This window comes from Thalassophryne amazonica, chromosome 7 (genome assembly GCF_902500255.1).
Source record: "Thalassophryne amazonica chromosome 7, fThaAma1.1, whole genome shotgun sequence".
Taxonomy (NCBI): Eukaryota; Metazoa; Chordata; class Actinopteri; order Batrachoidiformes; family Batrachoididae; genus Thalassophryne; species Thalassophryne amazonica.
Window position 1 is genome coordinate 67,659,494 of NC_047109.1, and position 25,451 is coordinate 67,684,944.

General features: G+C 45.4%; 1 protein-coding gene across 2 annotated transcripts in view; it reads left to right on the forward strand.

Moving 5' to 3' along the window:
- Positions 1-25,451, forward strand: part of hormad1 (HORMA domain containing 1) — a 66,464-nt gene that overhangs the window by 14,321 nt on the left and 26,692 nt on the right. For both annotated transcript variants that reach the window (XM_034174374.1, XM_034174375.1), the window contains exons 4-8: positions 2,031-2,094; positions 23,067-23,103; positions 23,229-23,249; positions 24,228-24,254; positions 24,375-24,442. In XM_034174374.1, the coding sequence (XP_034030265.1) occupies positions 2,031-2,094; positions 23,067-23,103; positions 23,229-23,249; positions 24,228-24,254; positions 24,375-24,442 (217 nt within the window). The remainder of the gene's footprint in view (positions 1-2,030; positions 2,095-23,066; positions 23,104-23,228; positions 23,250-24,227; positions 24,255-24,374; positions 24,443-25,451) is intronic.

The window sequence follows — 25,451 nt, forward strand, 5'->3', positions numbered from 1 at the left end:
CATTAGGAGAGTGCTAACTAGAGCACAATAGGTGCTAATTAGAGCTATTGTTTAGTCACTAGCCTATAGCAGTCAGCCTCTTGGTAGGTGGGGTCTGGTTAGGTTAAAAAACTCCAGCTTTTGTTGGCTTCTGGTTTATTCTTCTCTACAAGAGTCAAGACAGAAGTCAGACTACCAGAGCAAGAATTTTAGCTGAGGAAGCTTTTGTGATTTGAAGCGAAACGTCCTCACGTCAAGCAACCCAGTCCAGTCGAAGATTCAAGCTTCTCTACTATCAAGATGCTGTTTAGACACCATGATTAGTGCACAGGTGTGCCTTAGACTGTCCAGAATAAAAGGCCACTCTGAAAGGTGCAGTTTTGTTTTATTGGGGGGGGATACCAGTCAGTATCTGGTGTGACCACCATTTGCCTCATGCAGTGCAACACATCTCCTTCGCATAGAGTTGATCAGGTTGTCAATTGTGGCCTGTGGAATGTTGGTCCACTCCTCTTCAATGGCTGTGCGAAGTTGCTGGATATTGGCAGGAACTGGTACACGCTGTCGTATACGCCGGTCCAGAGCATCCCAAACATGCTCAATGGGTGACATGTCCGGTGAGTATGCCGGCCATGCAAGAACTGGGACATTTTCAGCTTCCAAGAATTGTGTACAGATCCTTGCAACATGGGGCCGTGCATTATCCTGCTGCAACATGAGGTGATGTTCTTGGATGGCACAACAATGGGCCTCAGGATCTCGTCACGGTATCTCTGTGCATTCAAAATGCCATCAATAAAATGCACCTGTGTTCTTCGTCCATAACAGACGCCTGCCCATACCATAACCCCACCGCCACCATGGGCCACTCGATCCACAACATTGACATCAGAAAACCGCTCACCCACACGACGCCACACACACTGTCTGCCATCTTCCCTGGACAGTGTGAACCAGGATTCATCCATGAAGAGAACACCTCTCCAACGTGCCAAACGCCAGCAAATGTGAGCATTTGCCCACTCAAGTCGGTTACGACGACGAACTGGAGTCAGGTCGAGACCCCGATGAGGACGACGAGCATGCAGATGAGCTTCCCTGAGACGGTTTCTGACAGTTTGTGCAGAAATTCTTTGGTTATGCAAAGCGATTGTTTCAGCAGCTGTCTGAGTGGCTGGTCTCAGACGATCTTGGAGGTGAACATGCTGGATGTGGAGGTCCTGGGCTGGTGTGGTTACACGTGGTCTGCGGTTGTGAGGCTGGTTGGATGTACTGCCAAATTCTCTGAAACGCCTTTGTAGACGGCTTATGGTAGAGAAATGAACATTCAATACACGAGCAACAGCTCTGGTTGACATTCCTGCTGTCAGCATGCCAATTGCACGCTCCCTCAAATCTTGCGACATCTGTGGCATTGTGCTGTGTGATAAAACTGCACCTTTCAGAGTGGCCTTTTATTGTGGGCAGTCTAAGGCACACCTGTGCACTAATTATGGTGTCTAATCAGCATCTTGATATGGCACACCTGTGAGGTGGGATGGATTATCTCAGCAAAGGAGAAGTGCTCACTATCACAGATTTAGACTGGTTTGTGAACAATATTTGAGGGAAATGGTGATATTGTGTATGTGGAAAAAGTTTTAGATCTTTGAGTTCATCTCATACAAAATGGGAGCAAAACCAAAAATGTTGCGTTTATATTTTTGTTGAGTGTAACTTTATGGTATGCTCGAACACTGTGCCAAATTTCATGCTTTTATCATCAAAGTCACAATTCATCCACATGTCTGCTCCACTATTATGATTTATACGTATAATCAAATAGAGCACACAAGCAATGTGGCTTCAGTGGTCACTTTGCTGTGTCTGGCCAAGCAGTGAGAAAATTTTAGAACTAGAAGACATACCAACTTTTGAATGGTGTGAGTTCATCAGCATTAACTGATACACTCGGAGATGTGACTTTTTCATCTTAAGCCTAATGACATCACTTGACTTAAGGAGAGGTTTATTGCTGTTTTTTTTTTTGTTTTGTTTTTTTCTTCCCACAGATCAAAAAGTGATGATTCTTCGAGAGGCACACCTCTGTCCCGCGGCTTCTCAGATTGTTCAGTGGTAAATAATAACTTGACATTCGCTTAGTAATAACTTGAGAGGTTTTTCCTGACCACTGTTATCTATGTGCTTGCTCAGGGGGTTGGTAAGGTGGGACCTTATCCTTATGAAGTGCCTTGGTGTGACATGTAATTTGGCACTAGTATATAAACGAATTGAATTGGCAATTGCAGACCATATGCAGTCTTCATAGTGCCTGGAAGAAGAGCAATTATTTTGTCCTTTAGAACAGAATTAATCATATTTCCAGTGGAAACTGCATGATGGGACTAATCAAAGCTCTAGGGTGGGTGGCATTCACATAATTAAATAATGTTATTGACTTATTGACCAAATGCCACATTACCAACATACTGCAGCCTCGTGCATATGATGAGATGTAAATCACAGCTGATAACACAGTCACACACACATGGAACTTTAATTAAAGAATGCAGTTGTTGTGATAAACAAATACAAGTATTCTTCATTTCTGTCACATACAGTTCGGGCCATAACTTATTGACAAAGTTTTTGTTATTTTCGCTATCTGTCACAGAATATTGGAGTTGAAAGCAAACAATGAATACGTGTTTGTAGTACATACTTTTAGCCTTAAAGGACATGTTGCGCATTTTTTAATGTCCCAGTTAGCAAGAGAACATACAGTAGTGTTCAGAATAATAGTAGTGCAATGTGACTAAAAAGATTAATCCAGGTTTTGAGTATACTCATATTTCTTATTGTTACATGGGAAACAAGGTACCAGTAGATTCAGTAGATTCTCACAAATCCAATAAGACCAAGCATTCATGATATGCACACCCTTAAGGCTATGAAATTGGGCTATTATTAAAAAAAAGTAGAAAAGGGGGTGTTCACAATAATAGTAGTGTGGCATTGTCAGTGAGTTCATCAGTTTTGTGGAACAAACAGGTGTGAATCAGGTGTCCCCTATGCAAGGATGAAGCCAGCACCTGTTGAACATGCTTTTCTCTTTGAAAGCCTGAGGAAAATGGGACATTCAAGACATTGCTCAGAAGAACAGCGTTGTTGTGTGGGCCGCTGAAGACGAGGTACTGCTGGCCCACCACCAGAGGGCACCCTGCCTGAAGTGCGGGCTTCAGGCACGAGAGGGTGCATCCGCCCCACGGGAGCAACTGGGAGTGACAGCTGTCATTCATCATCAACGCCAGCTCTCACTCATCAACCACCACCACCATAAAAGCCGGGCAGCATCTCCACCTTGCTGCCGAGATATCATCTACCAATTAGGTAAATTCTCAGCCGTGATTGTGCCGTACGCACAGTGTTACTCTCTTGCATTTTTGATCTGTTTGCAGGTGTCCGCTCGCTCTTTTCTGCTGGGTTTGTGGTTGGTGGAGAAGTGGAGGGATTTCACTTCTCACCCCGAACTGCATTAAGTAGGAGACTGACTCTGCAGTACCATGAACTTGTGTTAAAGGTGGAGGTGTTTTTCCCACTTTACCAAGGAGAGAACGTTTTTTGCTGACTGTTTACTGGGTGTGTACACACACACCCACCATTAACTGTTTCTGCTTCCTGCCAGCAGTACCAGGTCTGACAGCTGGAGACGGTGGCCACCTGGGGGCTCGGGACTTGGCGGCTCCGGTGTGCTTCAGACCCATTGGCAGTGGAAATCGTGTGGGACCCGGCTCTTCTCTGGACAGACGTCTTCTGTCCTCGAGCCTGCCCACACGTCACCTTTGTATATTGACTGCATACAATTTCTGTAATTGTCTGTATTTTGTTGTGCACATTCACAACAGTAAATTGTTGTTTTTGGCTCATCCATTGTCCATTCATTTACGCCCCAACAAGCGTAGTTTGATTAAAAAGTTGATTGGAGAGGGGAAAACATATACGCAGGTGCAAAAAATTATAGGCTGTTCACCTACAATGATCTCCAATGCTTTAAAAAGAAAACAAAAAAAAAACAGATGCATGGAAGAAAACAGAAAACAACCATCAAAATGGATAGAACAGGGGTGGCCCAGTTCTGTCCTCAAGAGCCACGTTCCTGACACGCTGGGACACTTCTAATAGCTACATCACCTGTCAGAAACACATGAGTACTCACGAGTACTTTGTTTTCAGAAGTCTCCAAGGCTGTTTGCTGCAAATGCCATATACTTTGAAACTGGTCACAGAAATGCACAAAGTAATCATCACATGGTCACTAAAAGCCTAAATCTAAATTGTTATGATTTCTGTGTCAGCCTAATCCCATCAGATCTCAGAAGCTAAGCAGTCCTCTTGGAACACCAGCGGCTGTGTGTGTTTCTCCAGGTAACACTGGAGTTGCGTCACGAAGGGCGTCCGGCGTAAAACTTGTGCCAAATATCAATGCGAATCTGGTTGTATCCGCTGTGGCGACCCCGAACACAAAACGGGAGCAGCCGAATGGACAACAACGTCCTTTAAATTCAGTGTGCATCCCATTCAGATCAACAGTGGAGTTTCTTAAAGTAAATTTTTAGTGCGGCAGGGAGCTTTTTACAACAGTTTTGTGACATATGTACTCCTGAGCTGGAGAGGAAGCTCTGCAGGGAAGAATGTGACTAAAAACAGAGGAAACATCAAAAAACTGACCAACTTACATAGTTCTCCTTTAAGCAAGTACCAAGTAGTTGATTTTGCAACACTTATTTATTTAATGACATCTCTGATGAGTTTGATTTGGTATTTCAACCTCATGAACTTTTATCTGCTCACTTATAAATTAAAATATTAGACAAATAATGAATGTTTATGAGTTCAGTGGTGCGAATATTTCATGAGGTGAAAGCTGGGACATACCATTTAATGAGGCGAAGCCGAGTTGAATGGTTTGTTCCACCTTTCACCGAATTAAATATTTGTTCCATTGAAAAAATGTAAAAACATTCATTATTTTATATAACGGCTAATATAGATCCTAGTCATTTCACATTTCATTAATTTATAAACAACAGAAAAGGGACTTAGTTTTTGGTGTTCCACTGCTCCTAAAGTCCAAATTGTGACATGTAGTCCAGTGATGCTGTGCACTGACTTTGGACTTCCATTAAAAAAAGGAAAAAAAGACTTTGTGTAGTTCCTCAGTCCAGCCAAAACTCACGACAGCCTTTCTGAACAGCCTTTCATCTGAACAGTTCTTCCTGCATCCAGACGGCTTACAACGGAGTGGATTTTGTGTGTGCATGTGTGTTTGTGTGTTTGTTACAAGAATTAGCAGCGTCAGCTAGCTCAATCAAATCCTTGCGTTGTTCCCCACACGCGCACACACACACAACCTGGTCGGCGCTTGTGCGCACGTGTACTACCAAAAAAAGACGGTGTACATCTTCAGTGCAGCGGAAAAAAAAATCACATCAGAAATTAGTTCAGCTTTTCATTCTAACTTCCTGCCAACAGCCTCCAGACAGCACAGTGAATTTGTTTTGTGTGCTCATGCACGAGCGTTCACGTGTGTGCACGAGCACGTGTCGTGCGTATGTGTTAAGTGTGCAGAGTGCAATGGTACCAAATTTGCACTCTAAATGGGACCAAACTGCACTCTAAATGCAATGCAACACAAATGGGATGAATTAATCTATGTCATGTGACATACAAAGCACCAATCAAATGACAAGGATCCACTCAGCCGTTACATAAAAAAATATATCACACATCTGGTCATGAAACTAATTAATAGTTGCTTCTAGACCCATCCAATTGAGTGCCCAAATAGAAGAAAGGATGTAATTCTGACACATTTCACTAAACTTGAATGTATATACCTTCAATTTACCGCTGACTGATGTTGATTTATTTATTTATTTCGATTTATTTTATTTCTACAGCGCCAAATCACAACAAAGCTGCCCAATGGCGCTTCACACAAGTCAGGTCCAACCTTATGCTGCATTTACACATAGGCAGGATGCGTTATGAATAACATATTTACATCATTCTTGGCACATTCCTGACATTCTTAATGTGACTTAATGCATCTGAATAGGTTTCTTAATTCTATGTTTACACATAATGATGCCAAGTCATGAATGCCACGAAGTATACATTCTTGGCCGCTGATCACGAATATGATGATATGGGGCAGAGACGTCAGGTGCCCTCAGGAACTGCTGCATCCTGTTACCACACGTTATGATTAAGAAACATATTCAGATGCATTAAGTCACATTAAGAATCTCAGGAATGTGCCAAGAATTACGCAAATATGACATTTGTAACACGTCCTGCCTATGTGTAAACGCAGTGTAATAGCGCATGCTGGTGCATGATATTCATGATTTTCGTGGAGCATGTGTTGTGAAATTGTAGGAACAGGGACCCACAACGGGGCGTAAAAGAACGGGCAATGGATAAGCCAAACAGTAACGGAATACAGACAATCAGTTTGGGACTACAGTCAATTACACGTTGGGTGACATGTTGGCAGGCTTGAGGATAGGAGACGCCCATCCAGAACCGAGCCGGATCCCACACGGCCCTCACCGCCAACGGACCTGAAGAACACCGGAGCCGCCAAGTCCTGGGTCCCCAGGTGGTCACCGTCTTCAGCTGTCAGACCTGGTACTGCTGGCAGAGAACAGAAACAGCACAGGTGAGTGTGAGTACGCACACTCAGTAATCCCACAGTCTGTGTTCAGTAAGGAGGGAGCACCTCCACCTCCAATCACACACTCGTGCAGCTCCTGTCTAACCACTTATCTGGTTGGGGTGTGAAGCTAAGCCGTCGCTGATCACACCAAACGCCAATCCCACAGATAAGGCAAACACCACAGGAAAACGGCTGCAAATGAGATCAGACTATTAGTCAAAGTTAAGCTTAGCAGAGAAATTACCTCCAAGGTAGCTGATTTCTCAGCGAGGAGGTGGAGTTGCAGTCCGGCCTTTATGGTGATGGTGATGAGTTGACTGAGTGACAGCTGGTGCTGATGAAGAGTGACAGCTGTCACTCCCAGTGGCTCCGGCGCCCTCTCGTGCTTGAAGCCCGCACTCCAAGCAGGGCGCCATCTGGTGGTGGTGGGCCAGCAGTACCTCCTCTTCAGCGGCCCACACAACAGGACCCCGCCCCAACGTGCGCCTCCTGGCGCCCGACCAGGCTTGTCTGGGTGCCGCCGGTAGAAGTCGGCCAGGAGGGCCGGGTCCAGGATGAAGCTCCTCTTCACCCAGGAGCGTTCTTCGGGTCCATACCCCTCCCAGTCCACCAAATACTGGAACCCCCGGCCCTTTTGACGGACATCCAGGAGCCTGCGCATGGTCCAGGCAGGCTCTCCATCTATGATCCGGGCAGGAGGCAGCGCCAGTCCGGGGGTGCAGAAAGTTGATGTGTGGTAGGGTTTGATCCGTGAAACATGGAACACTGGATGAATCTGCAGTGAAGCTGGTAGCTTCAGCTTCACTGCGGCCGGACTGAGGACTTTGAGTATGGTAAAGGGTCCTATGTACCTGTCCTTGAGCTTCTGGGATTCCACCTGCAGGGGGATGTCCTTTGTTGGTAGCTAAACCTCCTGCCCGTGCTGGTATGCAGGGGCCGGGGAATGCCGGTGGTCTGCATGGGCCTTAGCCCTCGTCCGGGCTCTGAGCAGGGCAGAGCGGGCGGTACGCCACACCGGACGGCACTTCCTCAGATGGGCCTGGACCGAGGGAACCCCGACCTCTCCCTCCACTAGCGGAAACAATGGGGGCTGGTACCCCAAACACACCTCAAACGGGGAGAGGCCGGTGGCAGATGAAACTTGGCTATTATGAGCGTACTCGATCCAGGCCAGATGGTCACTCCAGGCCGTCGGGTGCGCGGAGGTCATGCAGCGGAGGGCCTGCTCCAGTTCCTGGTTCGTCCGCTCTGCCTGCCCGTTCGTCTGGGGGTGGTACCCAGACGAGAGACTTACGGTGGCCCCCAGTTCCCTGCAGAAACTCCTCCAGACCTGGGAGGAGAACTGAGGACCACGATCCGAGACAATATCCGATGGAATCCCATGCAGACGCACGACATGGTGGACCAGGAGGTCTGCAGTCTCCTGGGCCGTCGGGCGCTTCGGGAGGGCCACGAAGTGGGCCGCCTTGGAGAACCGGTCCACTATCGTGAGGATGGTAGTCATGCCCTGGGACGGCGGGAGGCCCGTGACAAAGTCCAGGCCGATGTGAGACCAGGGGCGATGAGGCACGGGCAGAGGCTGGAGGAGGCCTTGGGCCTTGTGGTGGTCGGCTTTGCCCCTAGCACAGGTGGTGCAGGCCTGGACATACTCCCGGACGTTGGCTTCCATAGACGCCCACCAGAAGCGCTGCCGGACCACTGCCACAGTCCTTCGCACCCCTGGATGACAGGAGAGCTTGGAACCGTGACAGAAGTCGAGGACTGCAGCCCTGGCCTCTGGTGGGACGTACATTTTGTCCTTCGGACCTGTCCCCGGGTCCGGGCTCCGTGTCAGGGCCTCCCGGACGGTCTTCTCCACGTCCCAGGTGAGGATGGCCACGACAGTGGACTCGGGGATGATGGTTTCCGTCAGGTCTGACAGCTCGGTCTTGACCTCCTCTTCATGCACCTGGGACAGGGCGTCAGATCGTTGGTTTTTCGTCCCAGGGCGGTAGGTGATCCGGAAGTCAAAACGCCCGAAGAACAGCAACCAGCGGGCTTGCCTGGGGTTCAGACGCCTGGCGGTCCGAATGTACTCCAGGTTCTGATGGTCCGTGAAAACCGTAAATGGTACTGATGCTCCCTCCAACAGGTGTCTCCACTCCTCAAGAGCCTCCTTCACCGCAAGAAGTTCCCTATTGCCGACGTCATAGTTCCTTTCAGCCGGGGTCAACCTGCGGGAAAAGTAGGCACATGGATGGAGAACCTTGTCGGACTCCCCGCTCTGGGATAGCACGGCTCCTATCCCTGAGTCAGAGGCGTCCACTTCAACTACAAACTGGCGATTGGGATCGGGCTGCACCAGAACCGGTGCAGTTGAGAACCGGCGTTTCAACTCCCTAAACGCGGCTTCGCACCGATCCGACCAGGTGAAGGGGACTTTTGTGGAGGTCAGGGCTGTTAGGGGGCTAACTACCTGACTGTAGCCCTTGATGAACCTCCGGTAGAAATTTGCAAAACCGAGGAACTGTTGCAGTTTCCTACGGTTTGTTGGTTGGGGCCAATCTCTCACCGCCGCAACCTTGGCCGGATCAGGGGCCGACGGAGTTGGAGGAGATTATGAACCCCAGGAACGACAAAGAAGTGCGGTGTGTCAGATCCCGCTTTTTTGGACACACGACACACGCTCACCCTCCGATGAGTATGGTTGTGTACAAAACCAGCTCTCCGTCTCTGTGGTCCGACCTTCGTGTCTCCACGGGTATTACCCGGCAGGGCTGCACATAGGCTGTTCAAGCTGGTGGCGAGGAGATTCGTCTAGCTGCTCACTGCCTCCATCCGGACGTCCACCCCGCTGAAGCTGATCTCGCACCCCGGTCGAATAGCCTTCTCTGGAACCAGGATACGAACCGGCCACGCCCGTTAACGGCAGCTCTCCTCTTATGGATCAGGGCTCTTAGAATGTTGCTAGATTTTGAATTTAGTGACTCGTACAGCGAGTCCCCAGGATGTGTTATTTTCATTAAAAAAACAGACTAACCTTTTAGAGCACTTTTTGATGTTGTACACCCAATATACTTTAACATTTACACCTTAAGAAGCATCAATAATCCAATGTCCGAGCCTTAACACTTTAACTGCATGCTTGGAAATTTATTGCAGGTTTTGTAAGTGCCGACAACATAATCAAAATAGGTTATATGATGATCATTTCACAACAATAATTCAAGTATAATTAGAATAGTGATTGGCAGAGATTTTTGTTTTTGATTCAATAATACTGTCTGATCTTACTTTGACTGAGACTGGATTGACTTCTTAACAATTTTTCTAGGAGTGAGGGAAGGAGGTTTTTGAGGTTAAAGTCCTCAGCTCGATGAATTTGATTTCCTCTTCATCAGCTATTAATCGTTAGCTGACCACGATCCTTGTGTGATGTTGTAATCCTTCAGGAAGTTAATCCACATAAGAGTTTATTCCTTCTTCAATCAACCAAAAGTTGATCTAATCCATTCTGGTATGCTGTGATGTTCCTTGAGAGAGAAAAACGTTGAACATTTCCCACTCAGACTTCAGGCCAGTGATTATTCTCCAATGCTCTGCTACTCCGTGACTGGACGGCCTGAGTGGGAGTTGAAAACTCTCTCAAATGATCTCTTATGGCTCCAATCCTCTCACTCCACGATTCCAATTGCTGCTCACAAGATGGTCAAGTCTTGTGATTTCCTCGTTGCAGGGGAGAAGTGGCAACAGCACCTCTCCCTGGAAGAATAACCCCGTTTCCTGGTGTTTCACAGTTTATATATGTGCTTGACTCTTGTTGTCTTCAGATGATCTTGGTTACCATGGGGACGCTGGTGACTCAAAACCTCCTCCCTTCTCCTTCGCTTACTGGAAGTCATCTGCGGCCCCTTGCCAGTAACTTATTTCTCAAGTTCCTCTTTTCTGTTAACACTTGAGCTTTTCTGAGAATTCATTCTTTTAAATCATTTCTTTAGAATCACATCAATCATATTTAATCATTTCATTACAGCTCTCTTTCACATAAAAACAATTCATATAATCATATACAAACATTTTCATTCCTTATTATTCATTTCATATTTTACCAACATCTTAATCATTTGATCAGTTATTTATCATCAGCTTTTCTTGCCCTGCTTGCGACATTTTCTTCACTTCCTTTTTTTCTTTTCCTCTGACTCTGCACTCTTTATGAAAAACAACTCATATAATCATTCATTTCACTTATTTGTAACATACTTTTTCTAATACTTTTTCTAATCAACTCTTACTTTTAACACATTAATACTTCATTTGATCATACTTGTCATGTTAGAATCATTCTTAGACATATTCCATCGTCTTCACTACTGAGTTCATTCCGTGGGCCTGCCCATTTGTAATGGAAAAGTCCGGTATGACCTCACTTACTCCGGGAAAGTACCAAACACTGTCCAGTTTAATCCAACAGCATGTATATTAATCCCATGGCACGTATTATATTCCAAGATGAAAACAAGCTGAAAGCAAGCTTAAAGTCATCTTTCCTGACAGGTGGAACTCGCACTTCTCGCCCTTCACAAACAGCCGGTTCTCCAACAACCGCTGTAGGACCTGACGTACATGCTTGACATGGGTCTCAGGATCCAGAGAAAAGATGAGTATATCGTCTAGATATACGAAGACAAACCGATGCAGGAAGTCCCGCAAGATGTCATTAACCAACGCTTGGAACGTCGCGGGCGCATTGGTGAGGCCGAACGGCATGACCAGGTACTCAAAGTGACCTAACGGGGTGTTGAATGCCGTCTTCCACTCGTCTCCCTCCCAGATCCGAACCAGGTGATAAGCATTCCTAAGATCCAATTTTGTAAAAATTTGGGCTCCATGCAACGGCGTGAACACAGAGGCAACGGGTATCGGTTGCGAACCGTGATCTCGTTCAGCCCTCTGTAATCAATGCATGGACGGAGTCCGCCGTCCTTCTTGCCCACAAAAAAGAAACCAGCACCCATCGGGGAGGTGGAGTTCTGGATCAACCCGGCAGCTAACGAGTCCCAGATGTAGGTCTCCATTGCTTCGCGTTCCGGACGTGAGAGGTTGTACAGCCTGCTGGACGGGTACTCAGCGCTCGGTATCAAATCAATGGCACAATCGTACGGACGGTGTGGGGGCAGCGTGAGTGCCAGATCCTTGCTGAAGACGTCAGCAAGGTCATGGTACTCGGCTGGCACCGCCGCCAGATTGGGGGGGACTAAAACCTCCTCCTTAGCTGTCACACCGGATGGAACCGAGGATCCTAAACACTCCCGGTGGCAGGTTTCGCTCCACGGAACCACAACCCCAGACGGCCAATCAATCCGGGGATTGTGTTTTAACACCCATGGAAAACCCAAAATCACTCGGGAGGTAGAAGGTGTTACATAAAACACAATCTCCTCCCTGTGATTCCCAGATACAACCAAAGTCACGGGCTGTGTCTGGTGTGTGATTAGTGGAAGAAGGGTGCCATCTAGTGCCCGCACCGACAATGGTGACGGTAAGGCCACTAGAGGGAGCCCAACCTCCTTTGCCCATCTGCTATCCAGCAGATTCCCCTCCGACCCCGTGTCCACCAGTGCTGGGGTGTGAAGGGTTAGATCCCCACTCAGGATCGTAACTGGGATACGTGCAGATTTTCGGGGTCTCCCCGCGTGGGTATTGTGACCCACCCTTAGCCCAGTCTCTAAGGACGAGTGCTGCTGTTTTGACCGTTTGGGGCATTCTCTCTGTGTGTGCTCTGTTGAGCTGCAGAGAAAACACTCTCCACGGATCAGCCTCCTTTGTCTCTGATCTGATCGCTTTTTGGCCCTGTTCGTTTCCATAGCAACGTCAGCAGGGGAGCTGTCGTCACGTGGAGAGTCCTGGCTGTGGAGCGTGGGGAAGTCGGCTCCCTTTCGGACCCGGGAGGAAGAGGGACGGCTTGTGCCTGACCACGCCCTTTGTCTCGCTCCCGTCTGTGTTCTGTTAATCGGTTGTCTAACCGTATAACCAGGTCGATAAGCCCGTCTAAATCCCGCGGCTCGTCCTTCGCCACCAGGTGCTCCTTAAGGACCAGAGACAGTCCGTTTACAAAGGCATTCCAGCCGGCTCGCGCTGCCGCGATGCGGAAGTCGACTGCATACTTCGCTGCGCTCCGACACCCCTGTCATATCGACAGCGGCACGCTTGAAGCGGTCTCGCCTGTATGAGGGTGGTCGAACACCTGTCGGAACTCCCTCACAAACTCAGTGTAAACCGCTAGGAGCCGTGAATTCTGCTCCCAGAGCGCCGTAGCCCAGGCGCGTGCCTCTCCTCGAAGCAAATTTATAACGTAAGCCACCCAGCTAGCGTCTGACGCGTACATCAATCAATCAATCAATCAATTTTTTTATATAGCGCCAAATCACAACAAACAGTTGCCCCAAGGCGCTTTATATTGTAAGGCAAGGCCATACAATAATTATGTAAAACCCCAACGGTCAAAACGACCCCCTGTGAGCAAGCACTTGGCTACAGTGGGAAGGAAAAACTCCCTTTTAACAGGAAGAAACCTCCAGCAGAACCAGGCTCAGGGAGGGGCAGTCTTCTGCTGGGACTGGTTGGGGCTGAGGGAGAGAACCAGGAAAAAGACATGCTGTGGAGGGGAGCAGAGATCGATCACTAATGATTAAATGCAGAGTGGTGCATACAGAGCAAAAAGAGAAAGAAACAGTGCATCATGGGAACCCCCCAGCAGTCTACGTCTATAGCAGCATAACTAAGGGATGGTTCAGGGTCACCTGATCCAGCCCTAACTATAAGCTTTAGCAAAAAGGAAAGTTTTAAGCCTAATCTTAAAAGTAGAGAGGGTGTCTGTCTCCCTGATCTGAATTGGGAGCTGGTTCCACAGGAGAGGAGCCTGAAAGCTGAAGGCTCTGCCTCCCATTCTACTCTTACAAACCCTAGGAACTACAAGTAAGCCTGCAGTCTGAGAGCGAAGCGCTCTATTGGGGTGATATGGTACTATGAGGTCCCTAAGATAAGATGGGACCTGATTATTCAAACCTTATAAGTAAGAAGAAGAATTTTAAATTCTATTCTAGAATTAACAGGAAGCCAATGAAGAGAGGCCAGTATGGGTGAGATATGCTCTCTCCTTCTAGTCCCCGTCAGTACTCTAGCTGCAGCATTTTGAATTAACTGAAGGCTTTTTAGGGAACTTTTAGGACAACCTGATAATAATGAATTACAATAGTCCAGCCTAGAGGAAATAAATGCATGAATTAGTTTTTCAGCATCACTCTGAGACAAGACCTTTCTGATTTTAGAGATATTGCGTAAATGCAAAAAAGCAGTCCTACATATTTGTTTAATATGCGCTTTGAATGACATATCCTGATCAAAAATGACTCCAAGATTTCTCACAGTATTACTAGAGGTCAGGGTAATGCCATCCAGAGTAAGGATCTGGTTAGACACCATGTTTCTAAGATTTGTGGGGCCAAGTACAATAACTTCAGTTTTATCTGAGTTTAAAAGCAGGAAATTAGAGGTCATCCATGTCTTTATGTCTGTAAGACAAGCCTGCAGTTTAGCTAATTGGTGTGTGTCCTCTGGCTTCATGGATAGATAAAGCTGGGTATCTGCGTAACAATGAAAATTTAAGCAATACCGTCTAATAATACTGCCTAAGGGAAGCATGTATAAAGTGAATAAAATTGGTCCTAGCACAGAACCTTGTGGAACTCCATAATTAACTTTAGTCTGTGAAGAAGATTCCCCATTTACATGAATAAATTGTAATCTATTAGACAAATATGATTCAGACCACCGCAGCGCAGTGCCTTTAATACCTATGGCATGCTCTAATCTCTGTAATAAAATTTTATGGTCAACAGTATCAAAAGCAGCACTGAGGTCTAACAGAACAAGCACAGAGATGAGTCCACTGTCCGAGGCCATAAGAAGATCATTTGTAACCTTCACTAATGCTGTTTCTGTACTATGATGAATTCTAAAACCTGACTGAAACTCTTCTGATGAATTCTAAAACCTGACTGAAACTCTTCAAATAGACCATTCCTCTGCAGATGATCAGTTAGCTGTTTTACAACTACCCTTTCAAGAATTTTTGAGAGAAAAGGAAGGTTGGAGATTGGCCTATAATTAGCTAAGATAGCTGGGTCAAGTGATGGCTTTTTAAGTAATGGTTTAATTACTGCCACCTTAAAAGCCTGTGGTACATAGCCAACTAACAAAGATAGATTGATCATATTTAAGATCGAAGCATTAAATAATGGTAGGGCTTCCTTGAGCAGCCTGGTAGGAATGGGGTCTAATAAACATGTTGATGGTTTGGATGAAGTAACTAATGAAAATAACTCAGACAGAACAATCGGAGAGAAAGAGTCTAACCAAATACCGGCATCACTGAAAGCAGCCAAAGATAACGATACGTCTTTGGGATGGTTATGAGTAATTTTTTCTCTAATAGTTAAAATTTTGTTAGCAAAGAAAGTCATGAAGTCATTACTAGTTAAAGTTAATGGAATACTCAGCTCAATAGAGCTCTGACTCTTTGTCAGCCTGGCTACAGTGCTGAAAAGAAACCTGGGGTTGTTCTTATTTTCTTCAATTAGTGATGAGTAGAAAGATGTCCTAGCTTTACGGAGGGCTTTTTTTTATAGAGCAACAGACTCTTTTTCCAGGCTAAGTGAAGATCTTCTAAATTAGTGAGATGCCATTTCCTCTCCAACTTACGGGTTATCTGCTTTAAGCTACGAGTTTGTGAGTTATACCACGGAGTCAGGCACTTCTGATTTAAAGCTCTCTTTTTTAGAGGAGCTACAGCATCCAAAGTTGTCTTCAATGAGGATGTAAAACTATTGACGAGATACTCTATCTCACTTACAGAGTTTAGGTAGCTACTCTGCACTGTGTTGGTATATGGCATTAGAGAACATAAAGAAGGAATCATATCCTTAAACCTAGTTACAGTGCTTTCTGAAAGACGTCTAGTGTAATGAAACTTATTCCCCACTGCTGGGTAGTCCATCAGAGTAAATGTAAATGTTATTAAGAAATGATCAGACAGAAGGGAGTTTTCAGGGAATACTGTTAAGTCTTCTATTTCCATACCATAAGTCAGAACAAGATTGATGATGGTTATTGGTAGTCTGGGAGCAGGCACCGTCTCTGCGGGGATGGGGTAATGAGGGGGATGGCAGGGGGAGAGAAGCTGCAGAGAGGTGTGTAAGACTACAACTCTGCTTCCTGGTCCCAACCCTGGATAGTCACGGTTTGGAGGATTTAAGAAAATTGGCCAGATTTCTAGAAATGAGAGCTGCTCCATCCAAAGTGGGATGGATGCCGTCTCTCCTAACAAGACCAGGTTTTCCCCAGAAGCTTTGCCAATTATCTATGAAGCCCACCTCATTTTTTGGACACCACTCAGACAGCCAGCAATTCAAGGAGAACATGCGGCTAAACATGTCACTCCTGGTCTGATTGGGGAGGGGCCCAGAGAAAACTACAGAGTCCGACATTGTTTTTGCAAAGTTACACACCGATTTAATGTTAATTTTAGTGACCTCCGATTGGCGTAACCGGGTGTCATTACTGCCGACGTGAATTACAATCTTACCAAATTTACGCTTAGCCTTAGCCAGCAGTTTCAAATTTCCTTCAATGTCGCCTGCTCTGGCCCCCGGAAGACAATTGACTATGGTTGCTGGTGTCGCTAACTTCACATTTCGCAAAACAGAGTCGCCAATAACCAGAGTTTGATCCTCGGCGGGTGTGTCGTCGAGTGGGGAAAAACGGTTAGAGATGTGAACGGGTTGGCGGTGTACACGGGGCTTCTGTTTAGGGCTACGCTTCCTCCTCACAGTCACCCAGTCAGCCTGCTTTCCCGGCTGCTCGGGATCTGCCAGGGGGTAACTAACGGCGGCTAAGCTACCTTGGTCCGCACCGACTACAGGGGCCTGGCTAGCTGTAGAATGTTCCACGGTGCGGAGCCGAGTCTCCAATTCGCCCAGCCTGGCCTCCAAAGCTACGAATAAGCTACACTTATTACAAGTACCGTTACTGCTAAAGGAGGCCGAGGAATAACTAAACATTTCAATCAATCAATCAATTTTTTTATATAGCGCCAAATCACAACAAACAGTTGCCCCAAGGCGCTTTATATTGCAAGGCAAGGCCATACAATAATTATGTAAAACCCCAACGGTCAAAACGACCCCCTGTGAGCAAGCACTTGGCTACAGTGGGAAGGAAAAACTCCCTTTTAACAGGAAGAAACCTCCAGCAGAACCAGGCTCAGGGAGGGGCAGTCTTCTGCTGGGACTGGTGGGGCTGAGGGAGAGAACCAGGAAAAAGACATGCTGTGGAGGGGAGCAGAGATCGATCACTAATGATTAAATGCAGAGTGGTGCATACAGAGCAAAAAGAGAAAGAAACAGTGCATCATGGGAACACCCAGAGCAGAAAAGTGCGGGAGAGACAGGAGAAGCCGCCATGCTAAATCGGCTAAGAGCTAGTAGCTACGCTAAGCTAGCAGATTCCTAAAAACACGCAAAGTGAATAATGTGTAAATAATTTAGAGGTGATTCAGCAGAGGGAGTGCTTTAGTTAAGGCACGTAAAGATTACACTGGGAAACAAATCGTAATCTAGATAACTAGATCAATCTAACTGCGCAGATTAAACAGCTAACAGATACAGAAAAACACCGCTGTGCTCCGGAACAGGAAGTGATACAATACCGCAGTGAGAGCCAACCACCAGTAGAGGCAAGCAAGTACATGACGGGACGCTGTGAAAAGACGAGCGAGCACTGCATCAAGAAGTCCGCGCACGTCTCCACACAGCCTCCGTCCGGCTCCGGAGGGCTTATGTATGCTTCAGGGGAAGGTGGGGGGGTTCGTTGAATGACCAGTGGAATGTCTGTCTCTGGCATTCGGTCAGCAGGAGGAGGTGCTGCAGCAGCGCCCTGAGCATGCGCTTCCACCTGGGCGGTGAGAGCCTCCATCCTTTGATTGAGAACAATGCTCTGCTCGGTAACTAAGTCCAACCGAGCAGTAAAAGCGGTTAAGATGTGCTGCAGCTCACCTAACACGCCTCCTGCTGGCGCCTGTGCACCTCGCTCTTCCATTGGCTGTTCAAGCGATGGTTGACGCCCCTCGGGATCCATGACGATGGCCGAGAAATCCTGTTGTGAAAGTGTAGGAACACGGACCCACAACAGGGGGCGTAAAAGAACGGGCAATGGATAAGCCAAACAGTAACAATTTAATGTTGTAAATTGTGCACAACGGAATACAGACAACAATCAGATTGGGACTACAGTCAATTACACGTTGGGTGACGTGTGGGCAGGCTTGAGGATAGGAGACGCCTGTCCAGAACCGAGCCGGATCCCACACGACCCTCACCGCCAACGGACCTGAAGAACACCGGAGCCGCCAAGTCCTGGGTCCCCAGGTGGTCACCGTCTTCAGCTGTCAGAGCTGGTACTGCTGGCAGAGAACAGAAACAGCACAGGTGAGTGTGAGTACGCACACTCAGTAATCCCACAGTCTGTGTTCAGTAAGGAGGGAGCACCTCCACCTCCAATCACACACTCGTGCAGCTCCTGTCTAACCACTTATCTGGTTGGGGTGTGAAGCAAAGCCGTCGCTGATCACACCAAATGCCAATCCCACAGATAAGGCAAACACCACAGGAAAACGGCTGCAAATGAGATCAGACTATTAGTCAAAGTTAAGCTTAGCAGAGAAATTACCTCCAAGGTAGCTGATTTCTCGGCGAGGAGGTGGAGTTGCAGTCCGGCCTTTATGGTGATGGTGATGAGTTGACTGAGTGACAGCTGGTGCTGATGAAGAGTGACAGCTGTCACTCCCAGTGGCTCCGGCGCCCTCTCGTGCTTGAAGCCCGCACTCCAAGCAGGGCGCCATCTGGTGGTGGTGGGCCAGCAGTACCTCCTCTTCAGCGGCCCACACAACAGCATGTTTTTGGCTGTCAAAAAAATCTTCCACGAATGTCACGCACCACCCTCATTCTGCCTCATCTCGTGGAGGTCGCAACTGAGCGTGTTGATCCATCTTGATTAGTGGTGATCCTTAATAGAGCGTGACAGCATTCTTCTCTGATGTGCGCACAATTAAACCCTGTTGCACCGCATTCAGTTTCATTGCTGCAGTATGCTGAAGAAGGACAGTGACGTCAAGTCAGCTAAAAGTCTTGTTCCAATGCTCATCAGTGCACTCCTGCAGGTGTTCCACCTACTGGTGCTGTTGTGCCTGATGTTTGGGAAAACCAGCGAGACGAGAGCCGCTTGGAGCCACACATCTGGCTTTCTCCGTCTCCTCCTCCTCCTCCTCCTCTCTGCGCCACTCCATGGTACAGAGCCCAACTAAGCATGCAATCACAAAGTTCTTCTGCTGTGGATTAATGTAGACTTTGAGGAGCAAACTGGAGTGATCTGAATTGTTCAGCAGCTGGTAGGATGAATATGGGTGTGTGTGTGGAGACAATTTGCCTCATTCACAACGTGACAGAATGTAACGATGCGCTGTTACGCGAACATTATTCTTGACCATGCATAATGGTTCCTGATAACTCGCCAGCAACACCTGCCATTAATTGTAATGTGTGGTAACAGGTTGCAGCAGTTCCTGAGGACACCTGATGCCTTTGCCTCAAATCATCACATTTGTGATCAGCGGCCAAGAATGTATACTTCGTGGCATTCGTGACTTGTCATCGTTATGTGTAAACGCAGCATTACCAACCCCCTTGGGCAAGTACACATGCCACAGAAGTAAGGAAAAACTGCCTCTGATGATATTGAAAAAGAAACCTCAAGCAGACCAGACTCAGAGGGATGACCCACTGCTTAGGCCATTCTAACAGTTACAAGGTTTTTACAAATTTTACCAAGCTGAAGAAACAGGAAACAGACAAACAGAACAACATTAAAAACAGAGTGCATTATTGAGATGAGCACGCAGTCATTGGTGTCATGAGATCAATCTGGCACACTGAGGTGCAGGACTAGTGACCATCCATCACCTCGTCAGTTTCACATTAGTAAAAGCTGTCTTCATGGAAGACTTCATTCCAAAAGCAGACTGCAGTGGCTCAGAGAGGTCACCCTCAGCAAGGTGGTCCATGGGCCACTGCACCAACTTCAGCCAGGGCATCTTTTTGCCCTTTACAGTTAAGGGTTAATTATTCAAGATAACATATCTGTTGATGGCTCTGTGATAGCCTGGTGGTCTGTCCAGAAGTATACCCCACTTCTTGCCCAGTGACCGCTGGGATATCAAGCCTATCAAGACCAAGATCCAGGCTTAAATGACTTCCTGTAGTCCGCCATCAGAAGTGTATCTGTATGGAGTGAAAGTGGAGCACTTCTCTAAACATTCACTTATCTCAACAGTGACACTCATGTGTCTGGGTTGGTGGCCTTTGAGAGCGAGAGATGCCTGGAAAGAGCTTATGTAGTCATGAGCTCACTGGACACAGGTATCTGCCGATGCTTATATCTTTTCATGTCAAAGAAGGTCCTATTCTTAGGGTCCTGTTTTTCCTGCAGATCGTGGACCACCTTACTGAGAATAATCTCTTTGAGCCACTGCAGTCTGCATTTAGAACATATCATTCCACAGAGACAGCCCTCACTAAAGTGGTAAATGATCTTCTTCTTACAATGGATTCAGACACCGCTACGGTTCTGGGGCTGTTAGATCTTAGTGCTGCGTTTGATACGGTGGATCATCATATTCTACTCAATAGGCTGGAGAATTATTTTGGGATTACTGGAAATGCCCTATCATGGTTGACATCATACCTAGCCAGTCATTCTGACTGTGTCTTGTACAACAACACTACCTCTAACCTTAGTGCACATGAAACTTGTGTTCCACAGGGGTCCGTATTAGGCCCGTTGCTTTTCTCCCTTTATATAGCACCCCTTGGGCACATATTGTGCGTTTTGGAATTACCTTTCATTGCTATGCTGATGATACTCAGTGGCCTGAGTATCATCAGCTGTATCATCATGCTGATAACTGCCGGTAATCTCATACAGATAAAATCCTTAGAGGATTGCCTTGCACCAGTGAAGCAGTGAAGCTAGATGTCTAACCATTTCCTACCTTTGAACTCAGATGGAAGACTGAAATGATGGTTCTTGGTCCAGCGAGACATTGGCATAATTTGGACCAGCTAATGCTTAGCCTAGGCTTGTGTGTCATACATCATACTGACAAAATGAGGAACCTTGGAGTAATTTTTTACCCTACATTGTTCTCTGACCTCCACATTAGAGATATTATGAGGACTGCTTTTGTCCACCTGCGAAATATAGCAAAGATCCATCTCATCCTGTTTATGGCTGATGCAGAGACCCTGATTCATGCATTTGTTTCTTCTAGATTGGTGTACTGCAATGTTCTATTTTCTGGTTTACCGCGGTCCAGCATTAGGGGTCTCCAATTGGTTCAAAATGCTGCTGCAAGATTCCTGACAGGAAGGAGAAATTTTGACCACATTACACCTATTTTGGCGTCTCTTCACTGGCTTTCTCTCTCAATGAGATCAGATTGTAAGGTTCTGCTATTAACCTATAAAATTATTCATGGACTAGCACCTCCCTACTTAGCTGACTTAGTGAAGCCCTATATGCTGACCTGGGCTCTGCATTCTCAGGGCGCAGGGCTGCTTTGTGTCCCTAGAGTGAATAAAACGTCTGCGGGTGACAGAGCTTTCTCTTATCATGCAACTTTTTTGTGGAATGATCTCCCTGCATCAATAAAACTGTCAGATTCTATGAAAAACCTTCAAGTCCAGACATAAAACACATTTATTCTCCCTTTCATATGACTAGCATGCTGGCATAGTGTGGTACTATGGTTAATACCCTTTTAAACTCATTTTATTAGTAAACAGAGCAGGTCAAGGCCTCAACTTTATCTAAAGTCTGGGTCTGTTTGTGATGCTCAGGGCTAGTGGCTGGCGATTACCTTTGTATTTCTTCTGCTTTCCTGTTACTTAATGCTGATGAATTATACCTTAAGTGTAGTTTTTCTGGCCGACTGATTCTGGTTTTTTGTTTGTTTGTTTTCCTCTCTCTGTCTGAGATGCGGCTGGATCCACATGCTGGATTAGATGATTTCTGTAATGGACGTGGAATGGACTCTGCTGCAGGAACAGATCCACTGAGTGGCTCAATGACAATCCCCCCGACAGTGGACTGGAAGCCTGCATGGACTCTCATCAGTTGTTATTATTATGTTCTGTATTGTAAACCTTTTTGGCAGAATGGCCTAAGCAGTGGGCCACCCCTTTGAGTTTGGTCTGCTTGAGGTTTCTTCCTCAATATCATCAGAGGGAGCTTTTCCTTACCACTGTGTGCTTGCTCTAGGGGTTGGTAAGATTAGACCTTTGACCGTTGGGGTTTTACATAATTATTGTATGGCCTTGCCTTACAATATAAAGCGCCTTGGGGCAACTGTTTGTTGTGATTTGGCGCTATATAAAAAATTGATTGATTGATTGATTGACTTGTGTGAAGCGCCTTGAGGCAGCTTTGTTGTGATTTGGTGCTATATAAATTAAATTAAATTTCCTGGCCTTTCTGAGAGTTGGATACCACCAATGATCTCATATGATGACCAAATGTCTTTGGTACTCTTTGGTTATCCTTGGGTGCCACTGGAATGAGTTTGTGCCATGAACACTTCCCTAGCGAGACTAACATATGGAGTATAACTTGCACTGTAATGGAATGTCATCAGTGACATTTTGGCTGTGTTGCATGTTTCTCTGGGCATGATCCAACATACAGGTACCTCAGTGCTGAGGATCCCAATGACTAGTAGAATGCCCGGTGTGGGGATGGGCTGATTGTCTGTTGGATGGTTGCAATCCAGAACCCAAGATGATTCTGTCGTGTGGTGGATGTATCAACGTGTGGCACTGGTGTGTACTTGCACACCTGGTGTGAAGGCATACGAGTGGATAAAAAAATCTCAAATTTCCCAGTCCCTGAAGAGAATTTTTTTGCATTTTTCTATGTAATAGACCTCCCACCAAATAAAATTTTCATGGGGAAAAATGCTTATTTTTAATCACCTAATTCAAAAACTTTTACTTTGGTAGTTTAAAGCACTGTGTACTTTTTAAAAAATAAAAATTCTACTTGTTTTAAAGAGAGGATGCCTTCATTTTATGTCTCCAGCCACAGTCATATATCACACATGAGCATACACTAAAATGCCAGAACACTCAGCTTTATGATCATGACTCAGAGCTCATTCTGACCTTGTTAATGGAGGTGTGTGAAAGAATTGTGGAAAATCTCTTCATTGTTAATTAGACGAGCTACTTTACTCTTACAGGATGCAGGGATGCTTTGACGCCATCCAAAAGAAATATGTAAGTAATACATAACCTTTGTCATCAATCAGGCAATTTTTAATATTTATCTGAATTGAGACATTTATTATTCTTCCAAATCACATTTTTCTTGTTGTCATTTCTTCTTTCTCTATTCCCCCAAGCTTCGGACAGTTATTTTGTCTGTGAGTATTTTATTGTTCATGTTTGTTTTTCTTAAATGTTGATTTTTGATACAGACATGATTAGGGGTGTTTCTTGTAAAAATAATATAACAGCAAATTAATATTAACAGTGACTTCACTTATGCGGCATCTTTCTTCATAAAGAAGGTTGCTTGAGCATGTCTTACAGCAAGCAGGACATCCGAGGTAGAGTTTGACTAGCGCGGTACATTACTAAGGGGGCCGTTGTCATGTTTACAAATTCTTGTAAAGTTTTTGTATTTTTTTTTTTGGTTTGAAGAAACAACGAGGTTAACATGTTCATTAGAACTGAGTATTGCCAAAGATTACTCTCACATTTTCTGTAGGAAGAACTAATGTAAGTTGATATGCGGTATGAAGGTTCATGTTCCTGGGCTGTCTGGATATGTAGCAATTATCAGGTTTATCTGAGGTTAAATGAAGAAAATTTGCAGACATCCATTTGTTATTATCACTTCAGCAGTCATGTAGCAAGGTAAGCAGGGGTGGTGGCCAAGTGGTTAATGCGCTTGGTTTCAGTTCAGAAGGCTCCGGGTTCATATCCCACCCCTGCCACATTTCTCCATGTAAAGTGGAGTTGCGTCAGGAAGGGCATCCGGCGTAAAACCTGTGCCAATTCAACATACAGATCCACCTTGGATTTGCTGTGGCGACCCTGAGTGCAAACGAGGGAGCAGCCGAAGGGACTTACTAGTCATGTAGCATGGTAGACTGGAGTTATTGTTTTCAGGAGACAGATGAAATTGTTTCATTGATGTAAAAGTGGTAGCTGCTTTTCTGTATCTTACTGTAACCCCAAATCAAAAGACGTTCGGATGATATGGAAAATGCAAATAAAAATATCAGAAAGGCAGTGATTACATTTACTTTGACTTCTATTTCACTGCACACAGTAAACCCAAGATCTGTCTTTGTTTTTATGTTGTGTTATGTTTTTTTTTTTTTTCTTCTCCCTAGATCTATACTGACCCAGATAATCCTGAGGTGATATACCCATGTAGTTCTTTTTTTAACCTTTGATGGGCAGATAGCCACTCTTTGAATACTGTAGCTATAGTTGTGATTACTGTATACCAGATATAAATATATGTCTTTTCTTTTTAGAAAGTGACTGAGTTTTACCAGTTTAAGATCCAGTATACTACCAAAGGACCACAGATGGACTTTGAAAGGTATGATAATTGTTTGTTTTTACTGGTTGAAAGTAAAGGCATGTTCTGATTTAAAGTGATATATGATATGATTGAATTCATATTCCAAGAATTCAGAGATATGAATGCCACTGCCAAAATAAATGACTGTCTGTACAAGGTCACTACAGTTACCCTTGTGATGGCAGAGTACAGAAAGTCACCAAAAGCCAGGGTCTTTATTTTGATCCAAGACAGTTGCAAACCCAAATAATGTGATTCTTAAGTCAGCTTCTCTCGTGCTGTAGTTGGTATCGATTTACAAAGTCATATTCAATAGATCTTTCCTCTGCAAACAATTTTAAGGAAGGAGATGTCTCATATCATGTGCAAATGTCATAGCCGATGGAAGCTAATGGATTTACAATTTTCTAAAATTTAACTTGGTTCTGTTCTATAAGGAACAGTACCCAGACTGTTATAGTGAATCAAGAAAGTTGGTAATTGGTAAATTTTTTGACTGACATTATAACCTTTTAACACAAAGGCTTTCCAAAACTTGAGTTAAAAAAAACCTACACATTTTGTCTTGCAGTCTGAAACCTCACCACAAGATGCCACACAAAAAAGCCATTATCCACCTTTAAAATCTGATCTCACGATCACAAATCACTGATAGGAGGCCAATACAAGTGTGATGTGATTTAATTTCTTGTATTTAAAACTGTAGCAGCTGTATTATGAGTCATCAGAAGACCTCATTGGCAGTAGGCCAGAAAATTAAACATAGTAATCGATTCTGAAATACATAAAAGCATGAACAAGCATCTCAGCATCTGCCATAGACAGGATAGGTGTCATCATTGCAATGTTATATCGATAAAAAGGGCGGTCTTGGATGCATCTCGAATATACAAGACAAAAGACAATGAAGGATCAAAAATCACAGTCAGATTTTTAATGGTTTCAGTGGAATGAATCACTCAACAACCATCATCTCATTCTTCTCCGGCTTCAAAAGTAGAAAATTTTAATATATCGGGATATAAAA